Here is a 24,888-nt window from a genome sequence, read left to right on the forward strand (position 1 = left end):
TTGCTTAAGCAAATTTGAATTAATCTCTCGTTCTGTGTGTGTGTAGGACTGTGATCATGTGAGTCAGACGGCTGAGGAGTTTTACACAGTGAGATGTCAGGTGGCCGATATGAAGAACATCTATGTGAGTGTTTACCATTTACACACACACTGTTTTACGGTGTGTGCTTTAACCTTACACCTTTAACCTTATTATTTATTATCCTCAGGTTAGGTAGAGCAAGTCAAATCTGACCTAAATCATAAGCGTTCAAATGGTACTTACAACTTGTTCAGAAGACTCCTCTGTGGTTTAGTTCTTGCTCAAGGTTTATTAACAACAATACTGGTAGACAATTGCTTGCAATTAGTATAATAGTTATTTATTAATATTCCAAAAATAAAAGTTAAACCAAAACTAATAGCAAAGTTACAATATAAAGCATGGTATAAATCAAAGGTACAATCAGCTGGTTTTCTGGCGTCGAGAGATACCGCTAAATCAGTATCTGCTTGTCCAGTCTTCTCATCAGTCTTTTATACTCAAACAGTTCACTGCCGAAGTCAAACTCTCTTCTGTTGTCATCAACTGGAGAGCTGCCAATTCTTCCATGACCCTTTTAAGGTGTTTCCGACGTAGCCTGCCCTCTCTCTTCTTGGCTCTTTTTCTCTTGGTTCTCCGTTTCTTCGTCTGTAAAATATACCTTATTTACAGCATTACATTTTTCTTAAAAGCAATTCTTATCTAATACATACATGCTCTACTCTAAGTTACTTAATATAAACATCTACTACTTTTATAAGGTCAAGTATACATGCATAATTGGTATTAATTTTTGTATATAATTTCCAATACATTTTCATGCAGCATTACTATTTGGGTTACATAAAAATACTACAAAGCAAAACAGACATCAATCAAGACAGAGTAATTGCAAATAATCATCTTCATGAACCACACACACACACACACACACACACACCTCTCTCTCTCTCTCTCTCTCTCTCTCTCTCTCTCTCTCTCCCTCTCATTTCAACCTCACCACAGCAAGTTTGGTGTTTATATATTTAATATTTGATTACTTAGACTCTAGTGGCATCGCTCAGTTTTGTGATGTATTATAGTACACATTGTAGTTGGATTATGCATTTTCAGAAACACCTTTCCTTTTATTCAACATGTTCCTGTATTGGATGTTACAGAGTTGAAGGCCAGTGGAAAAATAGACTAGTAATAACCTAAACTATCAAATGTCGTCGAACCACACTACATTATTTACAGTCATTGTTCTTGTACTTTGGGCCAAGAAAAATATTTTATATAAAAATGAATTCCTATGATATTGTACGCCACAACAGATTTGAACTATTTAGCTTGATGAGGTCAAAATAAGTGTAAAATGTATTAAAAATCCTAAAAAAGACCATAAAATAAACTTATTTCTATTTGAACCTTGTTGTCAACAAGAAAATAATGTTATCACTATATATACAGTGTATATATACTATATATATATATATATATATATGTATATCAACAAAACAACCACCACTGTCAAACGTTTTCAGCCTGTAATCCTCTGATCTGTGTCTCTGTGTCTGTGTTTCAGGAGTCTCTGGATGAGGTGACCATTAAGGACACTCTGGAGGGTGATAACATGTACACTTGCTCTCAGTGCGGGAAGAAAGTGCGCGCTGAGAAACGGTACAGTTCCTTTATTCTTCGTCTGAGAGCTGAAGTCTTTCTGTTAAGGCCCCTGAATATGTCATGACTGTCTCTTTCTGTCCCTCAGGGCGTGTTTTAAGAAGCTCCCGCGGATCTTGAGCTTCAACACCATGCGCTACACGTTCAACATGGTGACCATGATGAAGGAAAAAGTAAACACGCACTTTTCTTTCCCGCTGCGGCTCGACATGACGCCGTACACCGAGGACTTCCTCATGGCCAAGGGAGACCGGAAGGAAGGTTGTACGGTTGTTTTGCTGAAATACAACGATTTTAAGTTCTGTTGGTCTTCTCCGTCGACTAATCATGATATCGTTTGCAGGTTTCCGCGACGAAGGTGATGCAAAAGTGGCGGAGAGTTACGAGTACGACCTCATCGGTGTGACGGTGCACACGGGCACGGCAGACGGTGGCCATTATTACAGCTTCATCAGGGACATCGTCAACCCACACGCTTACCGCAATAACAAATGGTGATTAAGCACATTATTCTGTTTAAAACACATCAATGAATTAAAATATTAAGCATTTAGAGCATAATTGTATAATTATTATATAAATTGAATAATTGTAACCCAAAGTTGGTTATTGGTAATTGAACTTCATACGTGACCCTGGATCACAAAACCAGTCACAAGTTGCACAGGTATATTTGTGTCAATAGCCAACCATATATTTTATGTGTCAAAATTATCGATTTTTCTTTTATGCTGAAAATCATTGGGATATTTAGTAAATTTCCTACCGTAAATATATAAAACAATTATTTTTGTGAGTGAATGCAGCATAATCGCAAACATAAATGGACAACTTTAAAAGGCGATTTTTTTCAATGTTTTGATTTTTTTTGCACCCTCAGATTCCAGATTTACAAATAGTTGTATCTCAGCCAAACATTTTCCTATCCTAACAAACCATACATCAATGGAAAGCTTTCAGATGATGTATAAATCTCTTGTGACCGGTTTTGTGGTCCAGGGTCATGTATGTGTTTGATGTCATGTATTTTGAAGTGATGATGTCATTTCCTGTTGCAGGTACCTGTTTAATGACGCTGAGGTGAAGCCTTTTGATTCGGCCCAGCTGGCCTCGGAGTGTTTCGGTGGAGAGATGACCGTATGTATTTTATATTTTTCCTACCAAATCAAGTCATCTTTTGTGCTTTTGGGATAAAGTAATTTAAATGATAATTTATTTGGTTGTAATTTAGAAATGCTTGTCTCATTTCAGACAAAAACATACGACTCTGTCACAGACAAGTTCATGGATTTCTCCTTTGAGAAGGTTGGTTTTTTTAAGAACAACAACAATAATACGTTTATTATTATTTTATATATTCATTCTAGTTATTAAATTAATAAATACTATGTGTGTGTGTATATATATATATATATATATATATAAATAAAAAACACAATACTTATTAACAATAGTTTTTTTTGTTATTTTATTTATTGTATTATTTTTATTATTTTATATATTAATTGTAGCTATTATCATAATTCATAATTTTATATTATTATACATTATTGTTTATCTATCTAAATGAGTCTCCATCAAGATTTTTTCTTGTAAAATGCTTTGGACTGTGAGTAAGGTGTGTGTGTTGGGTGTGTGTTTCAGACCCACAGTGCCTACATGCTGTTCTATAAGAGAGTGGAGGTAGAGGAGGAGAATGGGAAGGACTTTAACTTCGACATTTCTCCGGATCTTCTGGAGGTACAGACTTCACTGTATATCAGCCTCAGTCTTCACTGCACACATCTGTCAGGCTGAGCATTTATCTGACGCTTCATCTCTCTGTCTCTCTCTCACAGTGGATCTGGCACGACAACATGCAGTTTCTCCAGGACAAGAACATCTTTGAACACACATACTTTGGGTGAGAGAACAGTAGAGCAGTTTCACAAAACCTCTTCTCTTTCTCTTCCTCTTCCTCTTCCCTTCCTCATCCTCTTCCCCTTCTCTTCCGCATCCCCTTCCTCATCCTCTTCTCCTTCTCTTCCTCATCCACTTCCCCTTATCTTCCTCATCCTCTTCCCCTTCCTCTTCCCTTTCCTCATACTCTTCCCCTTCCTCCTCCCTTTCCTCTTCCTTTTCCTCTTCCCTTTCCTCATCCTCTTCCCCTTCTCTTCCTCATCTTCTTCTCCTCCCATCTTTTCCACTTTCGTGTCCTCTTCCATTCCCCTTCCTCTTCCTTGTCCTCTTCCCCTTCCTTGTCCCCTTCCTCTTCCCTTCCTCATCCTCTTCCTTGTCCTCTTCCTTGTCCCCCTCCTCTTCCCTTCCTCATCCTCTTCCCCTTCCTCTTCCTGTTCCTTGTCCCCTTCCTCATCCTCTTCCCCTTCCTCTTCCCTTCCTCATCCTCTTCCCCTTCCTCATCCATTACATTTACATTTATTCATTTAGCTGACGCTTTTCATCCTCTTGCTCGTCCTTTTTCCCCTTCCTCTTCCCTTCCTCATCCTCTTCCCCTTCCTCATCCTCTTCCTATTCCTCATCCCTTCCTCATCCTCTTCCTTGTCCTTTTCCTCTTCCTCATCCCTTCCTCATCCTCTTCCTTGTCCTTTTCCTTTTCCTCTTCCCTTCCTCATACTCTTCCTCTCCCTTGTCCTTTTCCCCTTCCTCTTCCTAATCCTCTTCCCCCTACTCTTCCTGTTCCTTGTCCCCTTCCTCATCCTCTTCCCATTTCTCTTCCTCATCCTCATCCCTTCCCCTTTCTCTTCCTCATCCTCATCCCTTCCCCTTTCTCTTCCTCATCCTCATCCCTTCCTTTTTCTTCTCTTCTCACTTTATTATGATCTTTAATATTTGTATTTCTCCTTTAATGTTATTTTATAGTTTATTTTATGTCTATCTACATTTCTGTTCTATTTCTTTCATTTTCTTTATATATATATATATATATATATATATATATATATATATATATATATTTTTTTTTTTTAAATACATATTTAATCGAATAAAATTTTTAAATTATATATATTTCACATTTTGTTTTTTTAAATTGTTTTTTAATTTTATTTGACCTGGGCACTTATTCTCATTTCCATTTCTTGTTTAATTTTTTTCTTTTCTTTTGCTATTTCTCTGTAGTTTCATGTGGCAGCTGTGCAGCAGTATTCCCAGCACTTTACCAGATCCTAAATCCGTGTTGCTCATGACGGCTAAGGTTAGTCTGTCCACATGGACATCTTTGTCAGAGCAGATGATGAAACTTGATCATCTATACTCTTATTGTCCACGGGGAAATTTTGAGGTTCCTATTTTTGGATATTAATTAAAATAAGTAATTTTCCTCTCCTCTTCTCACAGCTCAGCACGTCGTTTGTTCTGGAGACGTTCATCCACTCTAAAGAAAAGGTGAGATGGCGTTGTTCTGTTTTCCCGTCATCTTTGGTGTAATGTACTTCTGTTATAGCTTACAGGACAGACCTGATGCGGTTTTCTGTTTGAAAGTTGTTTTTTGTTGTAAGTTCATCTTGTGCTTATTTCTCTCAGCCCACAATGCTGCAGTGGATCGAGCTCTTGACCAAACAGTTTAACAACAACCAAGCTGCCTGCGAGGTAACACACACACACACACACACACACACACACACACACACACACACACACACACACACACACACACACACACACACACACACACACACACACACACACACACACACACACACACACACACAGTTTGAGGACATTGCATAGACTTCCACTGATTTTATATCAGGTTAATTATATTTTCTATGGCCTAAACCAACACCTACTCCTAAACCTACCCATCACAGAAACACTAGATTTGAATAAAAACATGTTTTAGCCAATTTATAAGCCTTTTTAACTAGTGAGAACCAGTAATATGTAATAGGACCTCACAAGAATAGCCAAACCTCTACACACAGAACTTCCAGTGTCTTCTCTAGAAAATCACTTTTAAGCCAAATGAATGGAGAGGGTTTGTGAAATAAGCACTGTTGAATTAATACAGTGTGATATTTTATTTATTTTTTTGTGGGTAATATGCCATATCTGTGTGTGTGTGCAGTGGTTTTTGGATCAGATGGCAGATGATAACTGGTGGCCCATGCAGATTCTCATCAAGTGCCCCAATCAGATCGTACGACAGGTGAGTGTTACCAAAGTCCCTTTTAAGGAAAGTCTGTACACACAGCTATTTCAGTCCTCCAAGTCCTATTTGTTTTAACGGGGGAATCCTGAAATCTCAAAAAATGCTTACCATAAATATTGTTTTTCATAATAATTTGAGTGCATCATCTTGGTATATCTAAAGTCTTTGCCTTAACACATCTACCTGGCTATTTAAATGTAATTATTATTTTTTATCATTAATAATATTAACAGAAAACCCCACACCCTACCCCTAAAATAAACATTTAGCATGTTTACAGTAAAAAATCTGTTTTTGATTAAACAGTCTTTTTTTGATTGAAATAAACACTGCTGTGACGTTTCAGATGTTCCAGAGGTTGTGTATCCACGTGATTCAGCGCCTCAGACCGGCTCACGCTCACCTGTACCTGCAGCCGGGCATGGAGGACGGGTGTGTCTCTTTCTCTTTAATTCACTCTCTCTCTCTTCCTCTGGAGCCCGCTAACTAACCATCCTGCCCTCATGTTTCCATACCCAATATGTGCTGTTATATTGTGTGTGTTTTGGTCTGTCTACAGCTCTGATGACATGGACGGGCCGGTGGAGGACATCGGCAGCCGCTCCTGTGTGACGCGCTTCGTCAAAACACTGCTGTCAATCATGGAGCACGGAGTGAAGCCACACAGCAAACACCTGACCGAATACTTCGCCTTCCTGTACGAGTTTGCCAAAATGGGAGAAGAGGAGGTAGCCATCCCTGTATTTGTTTATTTATGTATTTGTTTATTTATTGTAAATATTTACTTATAAATGTTTTTTTTATTTTACTTATTCATTTATTTTTTAAATTATTTTCATATTTTGCTTGTATTCTTATTTACTTATTTTATTTATTTTATTTTTATGTATTTCTTTATTTTATGCATTTAATTACATTTTTTATTAAATTTTTTTATTTTTTTATTTTATAATATTATATTTATTTTAATTAAATAAAACAAAGAAATACATTAAAATAAAATGAATTAAGTTAAAATTAATGAAAAACATTATTTTATTCATTTTATTTATTCATTTTATTTATTTCATTTTATTAATTATTTTACATAATTTATTTTATTATTTTATTTTAATACATTTTTACTCTTTATAGTATTTTATCTATTTATTTTACTTAATTTTATTTTTATTCATTTTTTAATTATTTAAATGTGCATTGTGTAATATTTAGGATGATCTGTTGACAGAAATGCAATATAAAATACATAACTCTGTTTTCAGTGGTGTATAAAGACCATACATAATAAACCGTTATGTTTTTATTACCTTAGAATGAGCCATTTCTATCTACATACAACATGTTTCTACAGGTGCCCTAAACGGACATACTACTCTACAGAGCGCGTTTCGTCACTGTGGTTTCTTAATTTCTTAATTTATCTTTGTAAAGAAACCTCATTGCTTAACTGGCTACTCTCTGCTGTTTCAGACGTCGACATCTTTTCCTGTCGCGCACCGTAACTTCTGTTGCTTGCAATTCGTTACCTCACCACCAGATCCCGCTAAAAATTACACACTGCACCTTTATTTATTTTAATTATGTATTTATTTATTTTACTTATTTTATTTGTATGTATTTATTATTTTTACAAGTTTTGCAGCATATTCTTTATTTCCTTTTTCATAATTCCTTTCTTCTTTTTGTCCTCGCAGAGTCAGTTCCTCTTGTCTTTGCAAGCCATCTCTATTATGGTGCATTTCTACATGGGCACTAAAGGACCTGAAAATGTGAGTACCGTTTCCTCTGGGTAGTCAATCTCTGGTTCCCTGATCTCAAATAATAACTTCATTCTCTCTGTCTCAGCCTCAGGTGGAGGTGTTATCTGAGGAGGAGGAGGGCGAGGAGGATGAAGAGGAGGACATCCTCTCGCTGGCAGAGGAGAAGTACCGGCCGGCCGCTCTGGAGAAGATGATCGCTCTCATAGCTCTGCTGGTGGAGCAGTCAAGATCTGAGAGGTGTGCACTGAAGTGTTTGGATTAATCTCATAAAAATATCTCATATATCACCCATAATGGGTCATATTTCACCCCAAAATAATTTACAGAAAATTAAGCCTATATTGGAGCTGTTAAAGTGTAATTTCTGTTCCATTAGCATCACTAACCAGAGTTGCAAAACATTGCATCAGTTGTTTTTACTGTAATACAGTAGAAATAAATGTCTTTATAATTGAGGCTTTGCCTTGGTAATATCTAATGGTCTGATCATTTGTCTCCGTCTATTTTAGACACTTGACTCTGTCTCAGAGTGACATGGCCGCACTGACCGGAGGAAAAGGTTTTCCCTTTCTGTTCCAACACATCAGAGACAGCATCAACATCAGACAGACCTGCAACCTCATCTTCAGCCTCTGCAGATACAACAACCGTCTGGCAGAACATGTAAGATGTCCCACTGAGGGCATACCATAGACTTCTAGTGTTTCTTTATAAAACTAATGATAACAGCTACAGGTTTGTAACACAAACCCTACTTATAATCAATATAATCAAAAAAAATATAACAGAATTCATTATAATATGATGATATGATGCTCAAGTAACATTGCTTATTATTATCATACTGAAAACAGTTGTGCTGCATCATATTTTTGGTTGAAACTGTGATATATATTTTTCAGGATTTTTTTGATGATTAGAAACTCAAAAGAACAGCATTTATTTGAAACGGACATCTTTTGTAACATCATAAATGTCTTTACTGTCACTTTTGATCAGTTTAATGCATCCTTGCTGAATAAAAGTATTAATGTCTTTCAAAAAGAAGAAATGAATGACCTCAAACTTTTGAACTTTAGTGTAGCTTAGTTCTTGGGACAGATTTTGTCTGAGAGTATAGCTAAGCATCAACACAATATCAAATCAATATCAATATGTAACGTGTTCTCATGGTTTGTGTTCTTCTGTTGGTGTAGATCGTGTCAATGCTGTTCACCTCCATCGCTAAACTGACTCCAGAGGTAAAAAAAAAATCTCACAACCGTTATTGTTTATTTATTTAATAGCTACACACACTAACTAACCATGTGTGTTGTGTCTGACAGGCAGCCAATCCGTTCTTCAAGTTGTTGACGATGCTGATGGAGTTCGCTGCTGGTCCTCCGGGAATGCCCTCGTTTGCGTCCTACATCCTTCAGAGGATCTGGGAGGTAAATCAGCCCACAGACAGTCCCATCATTCCTATACCCTCTAATAGTTCTGGGCGGTATGACCAAAAAATTATATCACGGTATTTTTCAAAATTATACCCGGTTTCACGGTATATGACGTTTATCTTTTTTTTTCAAGGATGATTGGGTGTTAACCACATTTTCTACTGATTGAGAGAGGAAATACTGCAGTAGATCGACTTAAGGGCCATACACACCGGGACGAATATCGGCGCGCGTTATTCGCACGCGTTTTTTTTCAACGCGTTTTTTGTGTTCACACCCAAGCGATTTTCGCTGACGATGAGCCGAGTGAACATGCAAATTCATTCCCTGACATTAGATGGCGCTTAATGTAAAACGGAAATACCCCAGAAATAACAGAAAATGTTGGAAAAAGTTACAAGCCTATGTACATGAAAGTCAATTAAACTCACCAATGAGGTCCATTTGGTCTGCAATACCACTCCATAACAGTTCTCTTTTATCAATATTTTTGTAGTCGCAGTCGCGTTTGTCAGACAGTTCCTTATGTTCCGACACCGAGACCAGCAGCTCTACATTTATCTTGGCTTGCATCTTCCTCGTCTTCTTCCCGGCAGTGTGTAGACGCTACTTGGCGTATATCTTCTTCGCCGTTACGTATGTGTGCTCGGCAAGACCGTTTTGTGTTTGAGCGCCCCCAAGTTGTGTTTTACTGTAACTTCAGAAGCTCCAGACACGTGAGCGAAAGCACCAATCTCATTGGTCGGATAGTTTTTGACGCAACGCGTCAAATAAAAAAAACGAACCTGAGGCGTTTTTTAAAAAAATTATGCTTTTACGCGTGGCGTTTTTCGTGTCGGTGTGCACACTCACATTGGCGCCCTTTGTTTTATAGCGAGGCGTTAAACGTCGGCGAGTATCGCGTGCGAAATTTGTCCCGGTGTGAACAGGCCTTTAGAATGCCCTATTTTCCTGTCAGGCGTGAATGTTGTAGAAAAATCCCACACTAGTATTAATACAGGTTTGTTAAGCTGTTCATGAAGAGTTGCCAGCAGGAGGCGCTGTAGGAGCGGCAGAAATAGTTTCCCCGGTAACGGCTGAACACAAAGCAGTTTCCCCGGCAACGGCTGTACACAAAGCGGTTTCCCCAGGATTTGGCTGAACCAGTGTTGCCACCTTAGCGCCCTTGTCGCTATTTTTAGAGACTTTTCAGACATTTTTTTCGAAAAAGCGACTAGCAACAAATCTAGCGACTTTTTAGACTAACCTCAGTAACCTCCAGATGTTGCCAGTACTGTCCTGCGAGCGGGAGCTCTTGCTTTCTCCCTGCCGTCACTCTCTCTAACTGCGTCTACCTTGTGCAGTGAATGGCTGAGACGAGCAGCAGCACATTCATGTGTTGAGCGCGCGGCAGTTTTTTGTTTTTACACGGACTTGTCACTTATCTGCTTCTCTTTTGTTTTATATTTAAAGAATTTTGTATTTGTATTTGTACTATTTTAATTTCCTTTCTTTTCTTGTGCTTATTACTTGTAATACTCACTATCACAGAGCTTCCACGCAGTTCCTGTACTCTCTGAATTCCGATAATTTTACACATATAAAAAATTTTTGTGATTCACTATATCATAGCTATTTGTTCTATTGTCTGACAAAAATATTATAGGGAATGAGAACAGCTTTATTGGACATTCGGCTATATTATATTATATTAAAATACAGAATGCGAGCATGAATTTAGAGAGAAAACACATTAGGCAGGCAGAACGCAAGTATGACGCGATGATGTCATGAATATGCTAATATGCAATTGGTGTCATTTAGCTACATTTAGGGAAGGCGTTAGCTACTTTGAAAATAAACGCTCATAAACGCTGCTTTATCAGGAAAGATAAAGAAATGATTAGAATGAAAATAACACATATATATATATATATATAATAAAGACAGTCAGTTCCCTTCAAAGATACATTCATATAAAAACACCCGAGCCGCGTTTTGACTTTGAAACGTGCAGTGCTCATGTTTATTCAACGATGTCAAAGCCTTTTGGAAAATCTATTTGTGGCGGGCAGTGTTCATATTGTGAACCAATGTATGGGAAACACTGTAATAAAATTTGAAAGCTATCAATTATAGTTGAACCTATCCATCTTCACCGTCACGCTAGTAACACGTACAGCTGTGCATCATCACAGTGCAACAGTGAAAAGCGACCATTCTCAAACAGTGTCGCACCGCATTCCCAACTATCTTAAAGCCACTCACACTGGTATTGCAGTATATTAAAAATTCATATCATCACCGGTATTCGGTAAGAACCGGTATACCGCCCAGTACTATCTTCTCACTGCTCCACTGAAACGGTGCTATATACGAGTCATGAGATGTGTGTCAATGATGAATTGTGGCTGTTTGGAGAACTTAAGATGTTGCATCTGCCTCACTGATCTGAGCGTGTAATCCCTGTGTGTCTGCTTCAGGTGATCGAGTATAACCCGTCTCAGTGTTTGGACTGGTTGGCCGTCCAGACTCCTCGTAATAAGCTGGCTCACAGCTGGGTCCTGCAGAACATGGAGAACTGGGTGGAGAGGTTTCTGCTGGCGCACAACTACCCTCGTGTCCGAACGTGTAAGAACACACATAATCTACACAACAGTACACACACATATATATGCTATTGGTCAAATGTTTGGAATATTTACGATTTATTTAATATTTATGAAAGTCTCTTATGCTCACCAAGGCTGCATTTATTTGATCATAAAAACAGTAATATTGTGAAATATTATTAGAATTGAAAAGAAAGCTGAATTTTTATCATAATTTCTCCAGTCAAATATGAAACAGCACAACTGTTTTCAACATTGATAATAATAAATGTTTCTTGAGCTTCAAATCATCATATTAGAATGATTTCTGAAGGATCATGTGACACTGAAGACTGGAGCAATGATGCTGAAAATTCAGCTTTGATCACAGGAATAAATTATATTTTAATATATGTATATTCACACAAAAAACAGCTATTTTAAATTGCAACAATGTATTTTTATCAAATAAATGCAGACTTGGTGAGCAGAAGAGACTTTTCAAAAACATATAAAAATCTTACTTGTATTAATAAACGCATGATAAGTATTACATGCGTGCTACACATGTTTAAAAATGTCTGAATGTGCGCTAGATAACATTTTAAGTGTTCAAACACACATTTAAAGCATAAACAGCTAGTCTTTTTGTTTCATCTTTATTTTTCCTGGTAAAATGTCAGATTATTTAGTGATGTCTTCAATGCATTTCTCTTAGCCGCGGCGTATCTGCTGGTGTCTCTCATCCCGAGCAACTCCTTCCGTCAGATGTTCCGCTCCACGCGCTCGCTCCACATCCCCACGCGGGACCTCCCACTGAGTCCCGACACCACCGTGGTTCTGCACCAGGTCTACAACCTGCTCCTGGGCCTGCTGGGCCGGGCCAAGCTCTACGTGGACGTGCCCGTGCACGGGACCACCAAACTGGTGCAGTACTTCAGCTTCATGACCTACTGCCTCATCTCCAAAACAGAGAAGCTCATGTTCTCCAGCTACTTCATGGACCTCTGGAACCTCTTCCAGGTACTACACATGAAGATTTTTAGGTGCTCATATGATGAATCGGAAATTGCGATAGTGTTTTCTTCCCTATTGTGACGTATATTCGAGTGAAACGCCTTCTCAAACAAGAACAAATGTAGGGCGGGGCTTGATTTTGTACATCTGGAATTGATTGGATGGTTGTGGTTTGCTATTGGTGGATCTCATGTGAGTGACGGGTTGCCCCGCCCTCACGCCAGTAAACACATCATCAGAGAAGATATGATGTTGCAAGAGGGAGGGGAATTATTTTGATTAAAGATTATGAGGCACATGAATAAAAAAAATAATGATGTGGACATTAACTGAAATCACAGCCTGCACGATTTGACAATCGCGCCAAGCCAAGTATAGATCATGCCACATGTAGAATTGTAAATGAATAAATACAATCCATCTTAAAAAATGAATAAATAAAGCGGGTCTCTAGATAGTTAAACGTCTCTGGCATCTGGCATTGTGAAAGGCTAACACATATTTAGCAGCTAGTGCAGTTGTGTTCTCATCTTCTACAAGTATGAAGGGCATTTTCTCAGTATCACTTAGTTCAATGAATGATGGAATCAATGTTTCAATGTCTCTCTTTCTCACTTCTCTCTCTTTCTTCTCTCTCTCTCTCTATCTCTATCTCTCTCCTCTCTCTCTATCTCTCGCTCTCTCTACTCTCTCTCTCACTTCTCTCTCTCTTTCTTCTCTCTCTCTCTCTATCTCTATCTCTCTCCTCTCTCTCTATCTCTCGCTCTCTCTACTCTCTCTCTCACTTCTCTCTCTCTTTCTTCTCTCTCTCTCTCTCTCTCTCTCTCTCTCTCTCTCTCTCTCTCTTCTCTCTCTCTCTCGCTCTCTCTCTCTCTCTCTCTCTCTCTCTTCTCTCTCTCTCTATCTCTATCTCTCTCCTCTCTCTCTATCTCTCGCTCTCTCTACTCTCTCTCTCACTTCTCTCTCTCTCTCTCTCTCTCTCTCTCTCTTTCTTCTCTCTCTCTCTCTCTCTATCTCTATCTCTCTCCTCTCTCTCTATCTCTCGCTCTCTCTACTCTCTCTCTCACTGCTCTCTCTCTTTCTTCTCTCTCTCTCTCTCTCTCTCTCTCTCTCTTCTCTCTCTCTCTCTATCTCTATCTCTCTCCTCTCTCTCTCTATCTCTCGCTCTCTCTACTCTCTCTCTCACTTCTCTCTCTCTTTCTTCTCTCTCTCTCTCTCTCTCTCTCTCTCTCTCTCTCTCTTCTCTCTCTCTCTCTTCTCTCTCTCTTTCTTCTCTCTCTCTCTCCATTCTCTCTATCTCTATCTCTCTCCTCTCACTTCTCTCTCTTCATTACATTGAGCAATAAATCAGTCAGTAAACAAATACATGAACATGAACAAATACATGAATTATTTAGACAAAAAACAAAAAAACACATTTGTACCTTGTTTCAGACAAGATAAGAATAATTCTGACTTTAGTTTTGTCCACTGGGTGACTCTCGTAGTTTGTGGCAGGCTATTACTTATTTTGCTGCCGTTTTGATCGAGCTTTGAGTTTTCGCCCAAAATATGATTACATTTTTCTGAATTTGGTAATGCCATAAATTCTCTCTCTCTCTCTTTCTCACAGCCCAAGTTATCAGAGCCGGCCATCGCCACTAATCACAACAAGCAGGCTCTCCTGTCCTTCTGGTATAACGTCTGCGTGGACTGCAGCGAGAACGTGCGTCTCATCGTCCAAAACCCTGTGGTCACTAAAAACATCGCCTTTAACTACATCCTGGCGGATCACGACGATCAGGAGGTGGTGCTGTTCAACCGCGGGATGCTCCCGGCGTACTACGCCATCCTGCGCATGTGCTGCGAGCAGTCGCCCGCCTTCACCCGCCAGCTGGCGTCACACCAGAACATACAGTGGGCCTTCAAGAACCTCACGCCCCACGCCAGCCAGTACCCGGGGGTGAGTGCAGCAGTTTACGACCGTTACAAAAGATAACATAAGAAATATGAACAAACATGTTTTTTTTTTCTTTAATTTATGGGACAGTTTATCAGTAACTACACTATTGATCAAAAGTTTTGGTGACATTTTTTTTAAAAGGTTTTGAAAGAAGTCTCTTCAAAGGCTGCATTTATTTAATCAAAAATACTATTAAAACAGTAATTTTCTAAAATATAATTACATTTAAAAATAAATTATGTGTTTATATTGTAAAATGTAATCAAAATGTAATTCCTGTGATCAAAGCTGAATTTTCAGCATCCTTACTCCAGTCTTCAATGTCACATGATCCTTCGGAAATCATTCTAATATGATGATTTGATGCTCATTTATTATTATTTTTAATGGTAAAAACAGTTGTGCTGCTTCATATTTTTATGAAAATCCTTTTATTAAGATTTAATAAAATCTTTGGATTTTGTAGAAAAGGCTTTGGAAGCCTTTGTTTTAAATAAATAAAATTGTAACCACACTATAAATGGTACATTTATTCCAACCTTCCAACCTTGCAAAATTATTTTGTTATGTTTTTTTTATTTATTATTTTATACATTTTATAGATTTATATATTTAATTTGGTTGTTTAATGAATTCAAACAAAGCAGTGTGCATTCTCTGTGTAAATGGGCCCCCAATTTTGATAACAGGGTTGCAAAAATTGTAGTCCCTTATTAAGTGAAATGTAGAATTGAATAAAATAAAACTGTGTGTGTATAATAATGCTGCATTTAGTTTGACCTCCTGAAATGTACAAACAACATTTTTTGAAAGTTGAGAAAAATTCACTCAATTCATTAAAAAACAATTTCAAGCCTATTTTAATGAAGAAACTCCTGTTACTGTCTGAAGGAATATGATGCCTGAAGTTAAGCTTCATCTATTGTTGAGGTTAATTCAGTTCCGTCAAGTAACACTATGTTTGTTCTTTCTCTGCAGGCGGTGGAGGAGTTGTTTAACCTGATGCAGTTGTTTGTAGCTCAGAGGCCTGATATGAGAGAGGAAGAGCTGGAGGACGTGAAGCAGTTCAAGAAGACCACCATCAGCTGTTACCTGCGCTGTCTGGACGGACGCTCCTGCTGGACCACACTCATCAGGTACACACACACACACACGTGCTCGGTAAAGCCTCGCAGAACATTTTACACACCATTTGTATTCCTACTTAGGGGCTGTTTACATGACACCATTTTCAACTAAAAACGTAAAACTTTGTGTGCGCTAAGTTTTGAAAACGGGTTTCAAAGTGAAAGTTTTTGAAAACGGTCTCCGTGTAAACAACAAAAACGTGAATCTGTGAAGACTATGACTTCATGAACATGCACATTACGTGTTCAGTCTATAGTGTTTCATCGCCATCTAATGGCCTGGCAGCAGAATACAGCGTTTTTAGTCGTTTTTGCGGATCCGTCTGAATGGGGATCGTTTTGACAATGGTGTCGTCTGTACGAGGAAAAACTTCTCCGTTTTAAGCATATCGTTGTCGTGTAAATGTACCCTAAGACTCTGTGATCTCTCAGTGCCTTCCGTATCCTGCTGGAGAACGATGAGGACAGACTGCTGGTGGTGTTCAACAGAGGACTCATCCTCATGACTGAGGTATTCTTGCTCTCTTCATTCACTCTCTTCATTCATCTGCATATTCTAGTGGACCGTCGTGTACAACTGAATATTTCTGTGTCTGCAGTCCTTCAACACCCTGCACATGATGTACCATGAGGCCACCGCGTGTCATGTGACCGGTGATCTAGTGGAGCTGCTGTCGATATTCCTGTCTGTTTTAAAGGCAACGCGACCCTACTTGCAACGTAAAGGTAGTACGTTACCCACAATACACCACACACTTAAACTTGAGTTATAGGATTATCCATAATGCACTTTAAATAAACAACACCAAAGTACTCCGTTACTCACAATGCACCTTTGCAATGCAAAAGTGCTCATTTACACCTAAACATGCAGTACAAAATGTACTCATTACCCATAATGCACCTGAACGCTAATGTACCCCATTACCCATAATGGACCTTAACCTACAATGCAGTGGTATTCAATTACCCATAATACACCTAAATGTGCAATTCAAAAGTACTGTTTTGCAGTGCAACATACTCCATTACCCATAATGCACCTAAATAAGCAATGGCCCATAATGCTATACAAAATTGTTAATTTACTGATAATACACCTAAACATGCTGTAGAAAAGTATTCCTTTACCCATAGTTGACCTTATGCAAATCAAAGTACCAATTTAGCTTGCAACTTAACCTGCAGTACAAAAGTACTCATTACCCATAATACATCTTGACATGCAGTACAAAAGTACTCATTACCCATAACACACCTTAACGCGGAGTACAAAAGTACTCATTACCCATAATACATCTTGACATGCAGTACAAAAGTACTCATTACCCATAATACGCCTTAACGCGGAGTACAAAAGTACTCATTACCCATAATACATCTTGACATGCAGTACAAAAGTACTCATTACCCATAACACACCTTAACGCGGAGTACAAAAGTACTCATTACCCATAATACGCCTTAACGCGGAGTACAAAAGTACTCATTACCCATAATACATCTTGACATGCACTACAAAAGTACTCATTACCCTTTTCGACTGCCCATCATGCACTTCTACATGTAATGTCAGTAACTGATCGTTTGTGTCTGTGTGTAGATGTGAAGCAGGCTTTGATCCAGTGGCAGGAGAGAATTGATTTTGCCCATAAACTGCTGACGCTGCTGAACTCTTACAGCCCACCAGAGCTGCGTAACGCCTGTCTGGGTGAGTCGCCACATCCACGAAATAGAAGCACTGCTTTAGAAATAAACCCCGAGTGTGATCTGAACATGTGTGTCGGTCCTCAGATGTGCTGAAGGAGCTGGTGCTCTTGAGCCCTCATGACTTCCTGCACACACTCGTGCCCTTCCTGCAGCACAACCACTGCACGTACCACCACAGCAACATCCCCAGTGAGTCCCACCTCAAGCTTCACTCATACACCATCACCACCTTTATATTGGTTTGTCTGGATACAAGAGAGCAGATGTCGATGCAAAAGAGCCTCGCAACTTGAATATTTCAGAATGTCAAATTCCACCTTTTGGCATTAGACCAGCAATACACTCTTATATAAATAACAAGTGGCAGATGGAATGGGATGTATAACATGGACATATAGCCTGGCTAAAACCAGACCCTTCTCAGTCGTAACTGATCTGGGGAAGGTTCATTGACAGCTCATTTCCAAAGGGGAGTCACCAACAGACGTCGCTCAAATGCCCTGTAAGCAATTGGATAGACCTAAAACCAATCAGATCGATCGTCATCTTGTAAAGCCCGCCTCAACGTTTGTGATTGGTGCCTCGATTTGGAAAGATTGGAAATGAGCTTGAATGGGCTATTCGCCAGACTAACTTGCAGAGCAAATCTAAATTTGCCGGAAGTTCGTCTGGGTTCTCCCAGGCTAATGGACATACATTACATGAAATAAATCCAAGTATAAGAAAAAAGTTTAGTACTTTCAAAACTAAGTTTGATAACGTTGTTTTACTAGGTTCACACGAGTGGCTTCCCAATTTGCGTACTTACAACTTTTTATTCAGTGCAGTTTACTTAATTTCAAGCAACATAATAATTTTTTATGGTTTTAGTTTCATATTCAGAGATATGTGTAACTGATGTATTTTAAAAAAAGTATCACCTGGATGTATTTTATTGTAATTTTTTTATATACCATAACTTTTTGATTAATTGTATGACTTCAGCTTTATTGTTGACATGGTGTTAAAAACAATGAATAAGTAATAATCCTATGGTCACCACATGGTGTAACAGTATTTGTGTGTGTTGTATAGTGTCGTTTGGGCCGTATCTGCCCTGTAGAGAGAATATCAAGCTGATGGGCGGGAAGAACAATATTCGTCCTCCCAGACCGGAGCTCAACATGTGCCTGTTGCCCTCAATGGTGGAGACCAGCAAGGTGTGTGTGTGAGACCAACGGTGAATCGCTTTACACGCTGAGCTTTAGTCGCTTATAGAGTGTGTTTGTGTGTTTCCTGCAGGGTAAAGATGAGGTGTATGACAGGATGTTGTTGGACTACTTCCTGTCGTATCATCAGTTCATTCACCTGCTCTGTCGAGTCGCCATCAACTGTGAGAAGTTCACAGAGACTCTGGTGAAACTGAGTAAGAACACTTCTCAGCTCTCTCTCTCTGTGTGTGTGTGTGTGTGTGTGTGTGTGTGTGTGTGTGTGTGTGTGTGTGTGTGTGTGTGTGTGTGTGTGTGTGTGTGTGTGTGTGTGTGTGTGTGTGTGTGTGTGTGTGTGTGTGTGTGTGTTCTGATGGTGTTTGTTCACCTGTGTGCAGGTGTGTTGATCGCTTATGAAGGACTTCCTCTACATCTGGCTCTCTTTCCCAAACTCTGGACAGAACTTGCTCAATCTCAGGTAAAACCTTCTGTCATCTCTCTCTCTCTCTCTCTCACACACACACACAGACACACACACACACACGCGCGTACTAAAAGAAAAATAATACCCTAGAGGTCGTGTGTCAGAGATTTTATCACAGGTAAGAGGTGTTGTTAAGCATGATCGGATGTGGATTTCCTGAAAATGTGCTAAAATAAATGTCATTCATTGATTTGAATTTTTTATTTACATATTTTATTATGTTTATCTTATATTTTATTTAATATATATAATAATAATTACGTAATAATTTATTATGTTTTATTTATTTGTATATAATTATTACGTATTTATTTTTTTGTTTGAAGTGTAAAAAGGATTATGCAATTATTATACTTCTTAAAAATCAATAATACATTTTATTTATGCATTTGTTTATTGTTAGGTGTGCAAAAAGGATTATGCATTTATTATACATCTTATAAATTAAATACATTTTATTTATTTATTTAATTGTTAGGCTTGTAAAAAAGGATTATGCGGTTATACTTCTAACAAATTAATGATACATTTTATTTATTTAATTAATCTTTAGGAGTGCAAAAAGGAGTTGTAAAAATTTGTAATTATTACAAATTAATAATAATAACTTGTATTTATTTATTTATTTATTGGTAGGAGTGCATTGTTAGGATTATGCATTTATCATACATCTTACATATTACCAAAAGCACGTTTTAAACACTATTATAACTTTTAACAGAATACAATATTATTGCTGGATAATAATAATATACAGTATATGTAGATAATAATAATATGCAGTATGGTCAAAATTATTATGCATTTTATTTTTAGAGGTCTTTTCAAGATACTCAAACACACTTTAAATGAGACTCTCAAAATTATTCACACATTGAAAGCATTCCTAGAAAGGTATAATTTTTCAATTTTAAAAATGATCATTTTTATACACATGCATCTACACATCATCTCAGATGAATGCGTTATGTGTGTCTTCAAGCAGCAGACACTTCAGACACATAACTGAAAACACAGCAGAAGTGTGTGTTTCCTGACGTCTCTCTCTCTCTCTCTCTGTCAGTGTGCGATGGCTCAGTCGTGTGTGAAGCTGCTGTGTGAGGATCCTGCGTTTGGAGAATACATGAAATGCATCCTGATGGACGAGAGGAACTTCCTCAACAACAACATCGCCTACTCGTTCCTCACCTGCTTCTTACATAAAGTACATACATACAGACATATCTACTCTACTCCTCACGCAGGTTAAACGTAACGGGTTGTTCTTGATCCAGTTCAACAGCTGGAGTCACGGCACGGCTCTCTCCAATACCTGATTGATCAATTCTGTGGTCAAAGATAGAATTGACCTGTTCCAGAAACTGTGCTAGTTTCATGCCTCTCATTTCAAAATCATATAATTGCTGTAGATTATCACTGTAAATTATCATACATAGAAATGATACACTATATGTTTAATACACTGAGTCAGAATTTAAAGCGGCTCTCTTTCAGTTCTATTAGATCAGAATGACAGGAAGAGGAATTTCCGGATTGCAAAATTCAACAGTCAATATAGAAATGCAATTTTTCCCATTTAACATTTTTACAATTTAATTTAGTCTAATTAGTCCTTAATATGTTGAATAATTTTTTTTTAAAATGATTAGACATATATTTTCTTTAACTCACTGCTGTAAAAATGTTTAACACAACTAGTTTTGCCATAATACACCACAAAATATTCACCACATTGTTGTCTGATTAAAAATAATGAATTATAAATTCATTTAATTATTATCTAAAATAAATATTGGCATCAGAATTAGAATGGTATGATTATATAATCTAGCAAATTAAAGCATTGTGGGAAGGAATCCATGAGGGAAAAAGAATAACTTTATTAAATATAATTAAATGTACCTACATTAAAGGCCCATTTCTGTGTGTAGAATTAAAATGTTAGTGTTACCAAATGATCTAATGTTTGTGTGTTTGACACCTAATCCTGATATGTTTGTGACTGCAGATCAGGGTTAGTATTGTAAAGCTTCATAACCCTAGGTTAAGAACAGGCTTATAATTTCAAAGGTGACGTGTTTAACCCAAGTTAAGTTGTTCCTTTGCTCTGTGACACTGAGCCTGTCCCGCTGTGGTTTGAAACTGGATGTGTGTGTGTGTTTAGGTGCAGGTGCAAGTGTTATCAGGCCAGAGCTGCTCGAATCTCGTCAACGTGTTGGTGACCAACCTTCTGAACGAGTACCACAGCCTTCAGCCTGAGCTGACCAATCAGAGAGCAGAGATGAGCAAGACCAGCAGCCTCCTGAACGCGGTCAGTCCAGCTCCCTCCTCGCGTCTGTGCCAGCGCTCCCTCGCTCTTCACTCATCCCCCTCTCTCTCTGTGCGTGTGTGTGTGTGTTGCAGGACCTGCGAGCGCTGCTGCTGGTTCTGTCGGTGTCTACCCCTCAGCATCTGGATCCGGCTCTGGCTCCCGCTCTACAGGAGCTGCTGTCCAAATGCAGACTGTGTCTCCAGCACCGCGCAACACTAGAGATGGAGGCCAAGGAGCGCAAAGCCAAAGGTCTCAACATACACAAACACTCTTAAATAATCAATTATTATTATTATATTCTGAATGAAATAATTTAAAAGCAGCACATGATGGTGATTTTTATTTATTTTTAAACAATTTTATGGCGCAAAAATGCATTTGACAAAATTGCATCGATAAGTATGCATTTCTTGTGCATCATGACTTTGAAATATTTTATTTGAAATATAATAATCATAATAATGACAATAACAACAACAACAACAACAAGGAGAATTGTTATTGTTATTAATTATTTAATAAATTGATAGCAACATCTAGGGGCACAAAAAGGGACTGTGTATTTTGATCATAGTGGCTATGAATTTTGTTTTTATCTGAAATGTAATAATCATAATAATAACAATAACAGAAACATATATACATATATTGCTGTTATAATAATGATGATAATAATAATAATAATAATTCTTATTATTATTATTAATTAGTTATTAAAAGGGTAGCAACATCTACAGGCACAAAAGGGAGTATACATTTCTTGTTCATCGTGGCTTTGAATTATTTGATGTAAAATATAATAATTATTTATTTATCTTAAATTACCAAAAACACATTTTTAAAATAATAATAATTTACATGAATAACAATAATTTAAAATGACAGAAAGCTGTATTTATTGTTCATAATAATAATAATAATAATTTATTTAATATAATTTGTTTATGTATGTGTGAATGTATTGATATATATATAATCATAATGTATAGTTTTATTATTATATATTCTGTTTCTACTATTTTAATAGCACCACTGAATGTATTAGTACATATGCAATCAATACATTTATTTTCTTTCTACCCCTTCCTTTCATTTGTTTATTTATTTATCTTCTTTCTCTGTCTCTCTCTCTCTCTCTCTCTCTCTCTCTCTCTCTCTCTCTCTCTCTCTCTTTCTCTTTTTTTTCCCCTTTCCTTTCTTTTTCTCTTTCCCCTATTCTATTTAGTTATTCATTTATACATTTATAAAGGGATTTTCAAGGTACTCAAAGGCATTAATCACACATCATGTTAATTTCTTTGAATTATTTTATGTCAAATATAATACTTGTTTATTCATAAATTTATTTTTTAACATGGTAGCAACAGCTCGGGATACAAAAATGAGCAATTCTTAATTTGAAAGCATCTAAATGACCAAATGCACATTTTAAACAATAATTTACATTAATAACAATCATTTAAATGACAAAAAGCTGTATTTTTTTGTACATCATAATAGTATTTTATTTAATATTAAACAAAAATGTATAAAGTGATTGTTAAGGTACTCAAAGACGCTTTAAATGTGACACTGCATTAATCCCACATTAAAAATGCATCATTTTTAAATATGTATAGTGCATTTGCCCCTGCAGTCGATGACATCTGTTTATTGTGTTCCTCAGCGGACGAGGAGGGTGTGACTCCAGTGAAGCGTCGGAGAGTGAGCAGCAGTGCTGACGACCGTGCAGGAGACCCTCCCTCCTCCTCCTCCTCCTCCTCATTGGCTCCCTGCTCCGAGCAGAAGGCGGAGCCCGGGGAGGCGTTAACGCCCACCAGCACATCGGACACTGAAACCCGAGACTCCTCCCTCATCGACCCGGGAACGGAAAACGACCCGCCCTCTCCCGACAGCGCGTCCCTCGAGGAGAAGAAAATGGACGCTTCGTCATCATCATCATCTTCGTCTTCGTCGTCATCCTCCTCTCTTCCCGAAGCATTCGGCCGAGCGGACGAAGCTCCGCAGCAGACAGCGGGAAGAGAGGAGGAGGAAGAGGAAGATGGGAGGAAGGAACCGCAAGAGCAGGAGGCGGAGCCAGAAAGAGAGGAAGTTCCCTCCACTTCCGCCGACTCGGTGCTTTTACTGTCCAGTTTGCCGGAAGCCTCTGAGGGGCGGAGCTGCTCGCTCCAGGAGGCGGAGTCAGGTGTCTGTGGCCACGCCCACATGCAGGATTCCCTGGAGATGCTGTCACGCACAGTCGAGGCCACTATCGGGGTGGTCGCCAAACTTTCGAACGGAAAAGGAGGGACGCGCCCCTCGGCATTGTGACGTTACTTTTCACATCCCTCCTTTTTCGCATTTCTCCATTTCCGTTCGCCATGCTGTTCAGTTTTGTCTTTTAAAGAGTAATTGAAGTCAACTTTTTTTTTTTTTTTTTTTCACCCTTTGGCCTTGCTCTTCACCAACTGAGCTCCGCATTAATTGAACAGAACGGAAAGCGAACGATATCAGCTATTTTCGTCAAAGGGGAGTTTTTTTCTTTTTTAAGCCGTAAGTGTGTTGGTTTATTTGTTTTGAAGTGGTTTGTTTTCGAGCCTGCAGTGAAACAGGGAAAAGGTTTACAACATTTTAGTCCCATCAGTGCATAATTTAATTTGCGTTTTTATTCACGTGTATTATTATTATAATTACGATTGTCTTCTGTGCCAGTTTTGTACTTACAGACGTGAGGCTGAAATGGCCTTGCTGTGGGTTTTTTCTCTCTGTGGTGGATATCAAAAACTATGTTTACTTTGTATATTGAAAAGAAAGAACGAACCACAAGAACCTTGATTCTGTAAAGAATCTTCTAGATGTTGCCTGGCTTTGTAAATGAGATGGTTAAAATATATATATATATATATATATATATATATATATGTATATGTATATGTGTGTGTATATATATATATATATATATATATTTCTGTAAGGTATATGTATACAGTATATATCCATTCAAGCGCAGTATACTGTATATGTAAATCTACTGTATATATATATACCTACGTTGTGTATATAGAAACTTACGGTGCTCTTTTCAGGCTCAGATCATTTGTGGCCGGAATATTGCACATTTGATGGAACAGTTGGAGCTCTATTTTATTTACCGAAATACATTCCATAATCTATTGGATGTCATTCTTGCGTTCTCTGTATTTGATTTCTCTCTCAGTCTTTCTGTTTTCATTTATTTTAATATAGGATATAACTTAATAAAATTTTAATATGATTTAATTATGAACCGAGTCCAAAACACAGGTTGTGGGATGTTTTTTTTTCTTTCTGTTGTGAGTGTAACTAAGATGGCTGCGTTCGGAATAGAATATTAGCGTACAGCATACTATAAAGTGTTCACTGCATACTTCCTATTATTTTTTTGTAAAAACAAAAAAGTATGCTATAAATGCAATGATAAACATTTCAAATAATATTGTGTTGAATTCAGGAAAAAACGCTTGTGTTTGCCATTCAGATCAGATGAATCTA

The 24,888-nt window shown here is 37.9% G+C and overlaps 1 protein-coding gene across 1 annotated transcript in view; it reads left to right on the forward strand.

Moving 5' to 3' along the window:
- Positions 1-24,655, forward strand: part of usp34 (ubiquitin specific peptidase 34) — a 78,598-nt gene extending 53,943 nt beyond the window's left edge. The window contains exons 44-77 of the mRNA XM_077245885.1: positions 47-124; positions 1,590-1,684; positions 1,773-1,945; positions 2,028-2,178; positions 2,743-2,821; positions 2,936-2,989; positions 3,329-3,424; positions 3,523-3,587; positions 4,802-4,877; positions 5,021-5,068; positions 5,207-5,272; positions 5,751-5,831; positions 6,181-6,266; positions 6,394-6,562; positions 7,529-7,603; positions 7,680-7,831; positions 8,104-8,257; positions 8,791-8,835; positions 8,920-9,024; positions 11,493-11,640; positions 12,319-12,623; positions 14,230-14,559; positions 15,538-15,695; positions 16,119-16,197; positions 16,286-16,412; positions 17,290-17,397; positions 17,481-17,585; positions 18,471-18,595; positions 18,678-18,801; positions 18,982-19,061; positions 20,131-20,271; positions 21,232-21,378; positions 21,471-21,627; positions 23,045-24,655. Coding sequence (XP_077102000.1) covers positions 47-124; positions 1,590-1,684; positions 1,773-1,945; positions 2,028-2,178; positions 2,743-2,821; positions 2,936-2,989; positions 3,329-3,424; positions 3,523-3,587; positions 4,802-4,877; positions 5,021-5,068; positions 5,207-5,272; positions 5,751-5,831; positions 6,181-6,266; positions 6,394-6,562; positions 7,529-7,603; positions 7,680-7,831; positions 8,104-8,257; positions 8,791-8,835; positions 8,920-9,024; positions 11,493-11,640; positions 12,319-12,623; positions 14,230-14,559; positions 15,538-15,695; positions 16,119-16,197; positions 16,286-16,412; positions 17,290-17,397; positions 17,481-17,585; positions 18,471-18,595; positions 18,678-18,801; positions 18,982-19,061; positions 20,131-20,271; positions 21,232-21,378; positions 21,471-21,627; positions 23,045-23,688 — 4,626 coding nt within the window. The 3' untranslated portion in view covers positions 23,689-24,655. The remainder of the gene's footprint in view (positions 1-46; positions 125-1,589; positions 1,685-1,772; positions 1,946-2,027; positions 2,179-2,742; positions 2,822-2,935; positions 2,990-3,328; positions 3,425-3,522; positions 3,588-4,801; positions 4,878-5,020; positions 5,069-5,206; positions 5,273-5,750; positions 5,832-6,180; positions 6,267-6,393; positions 6,563-7,528; positions 7,604-7,679; positions 7,832-8,103; positions 8,258-8,790; positions 8,836-8,919; positions 9,025-11,492; positions 11,641-12,318; positions 12,624-14,229; positions 14,560-15,537; positions 15,696-16,118; positions 16,198-16,285; positions 16,413-17,289; positions 17,398-17,480; positions 17,586-18,470; positions 18,596-18,677; positions 18,802-18,981; positions 19,062-20,130; positions 20,272-21,231; positions 21,379-21,470; positions 21,628-23,044) is intronic.
- The last annotated feature ends 233 nt before the right edge of the window (positions 24,656-24,888 follow it).

This window comes from Siphateles boraxobius, unplaced genomic scaffold (genome assembly GCF_051911475.1).
Source record: "Siphateles boraxobius isolate OS27281-9 unplaced genomic scaffold, OSU_SipBor_1 29, whole genome shotgun sequence".
In the NCBI taxonomy this organism is placed as follows: Eukaryota; Metazoa; Chordata; class Actinopteri; order Cypriniformes; family Leuciscidae; genus Siphateles; species Siphateles boraxobius.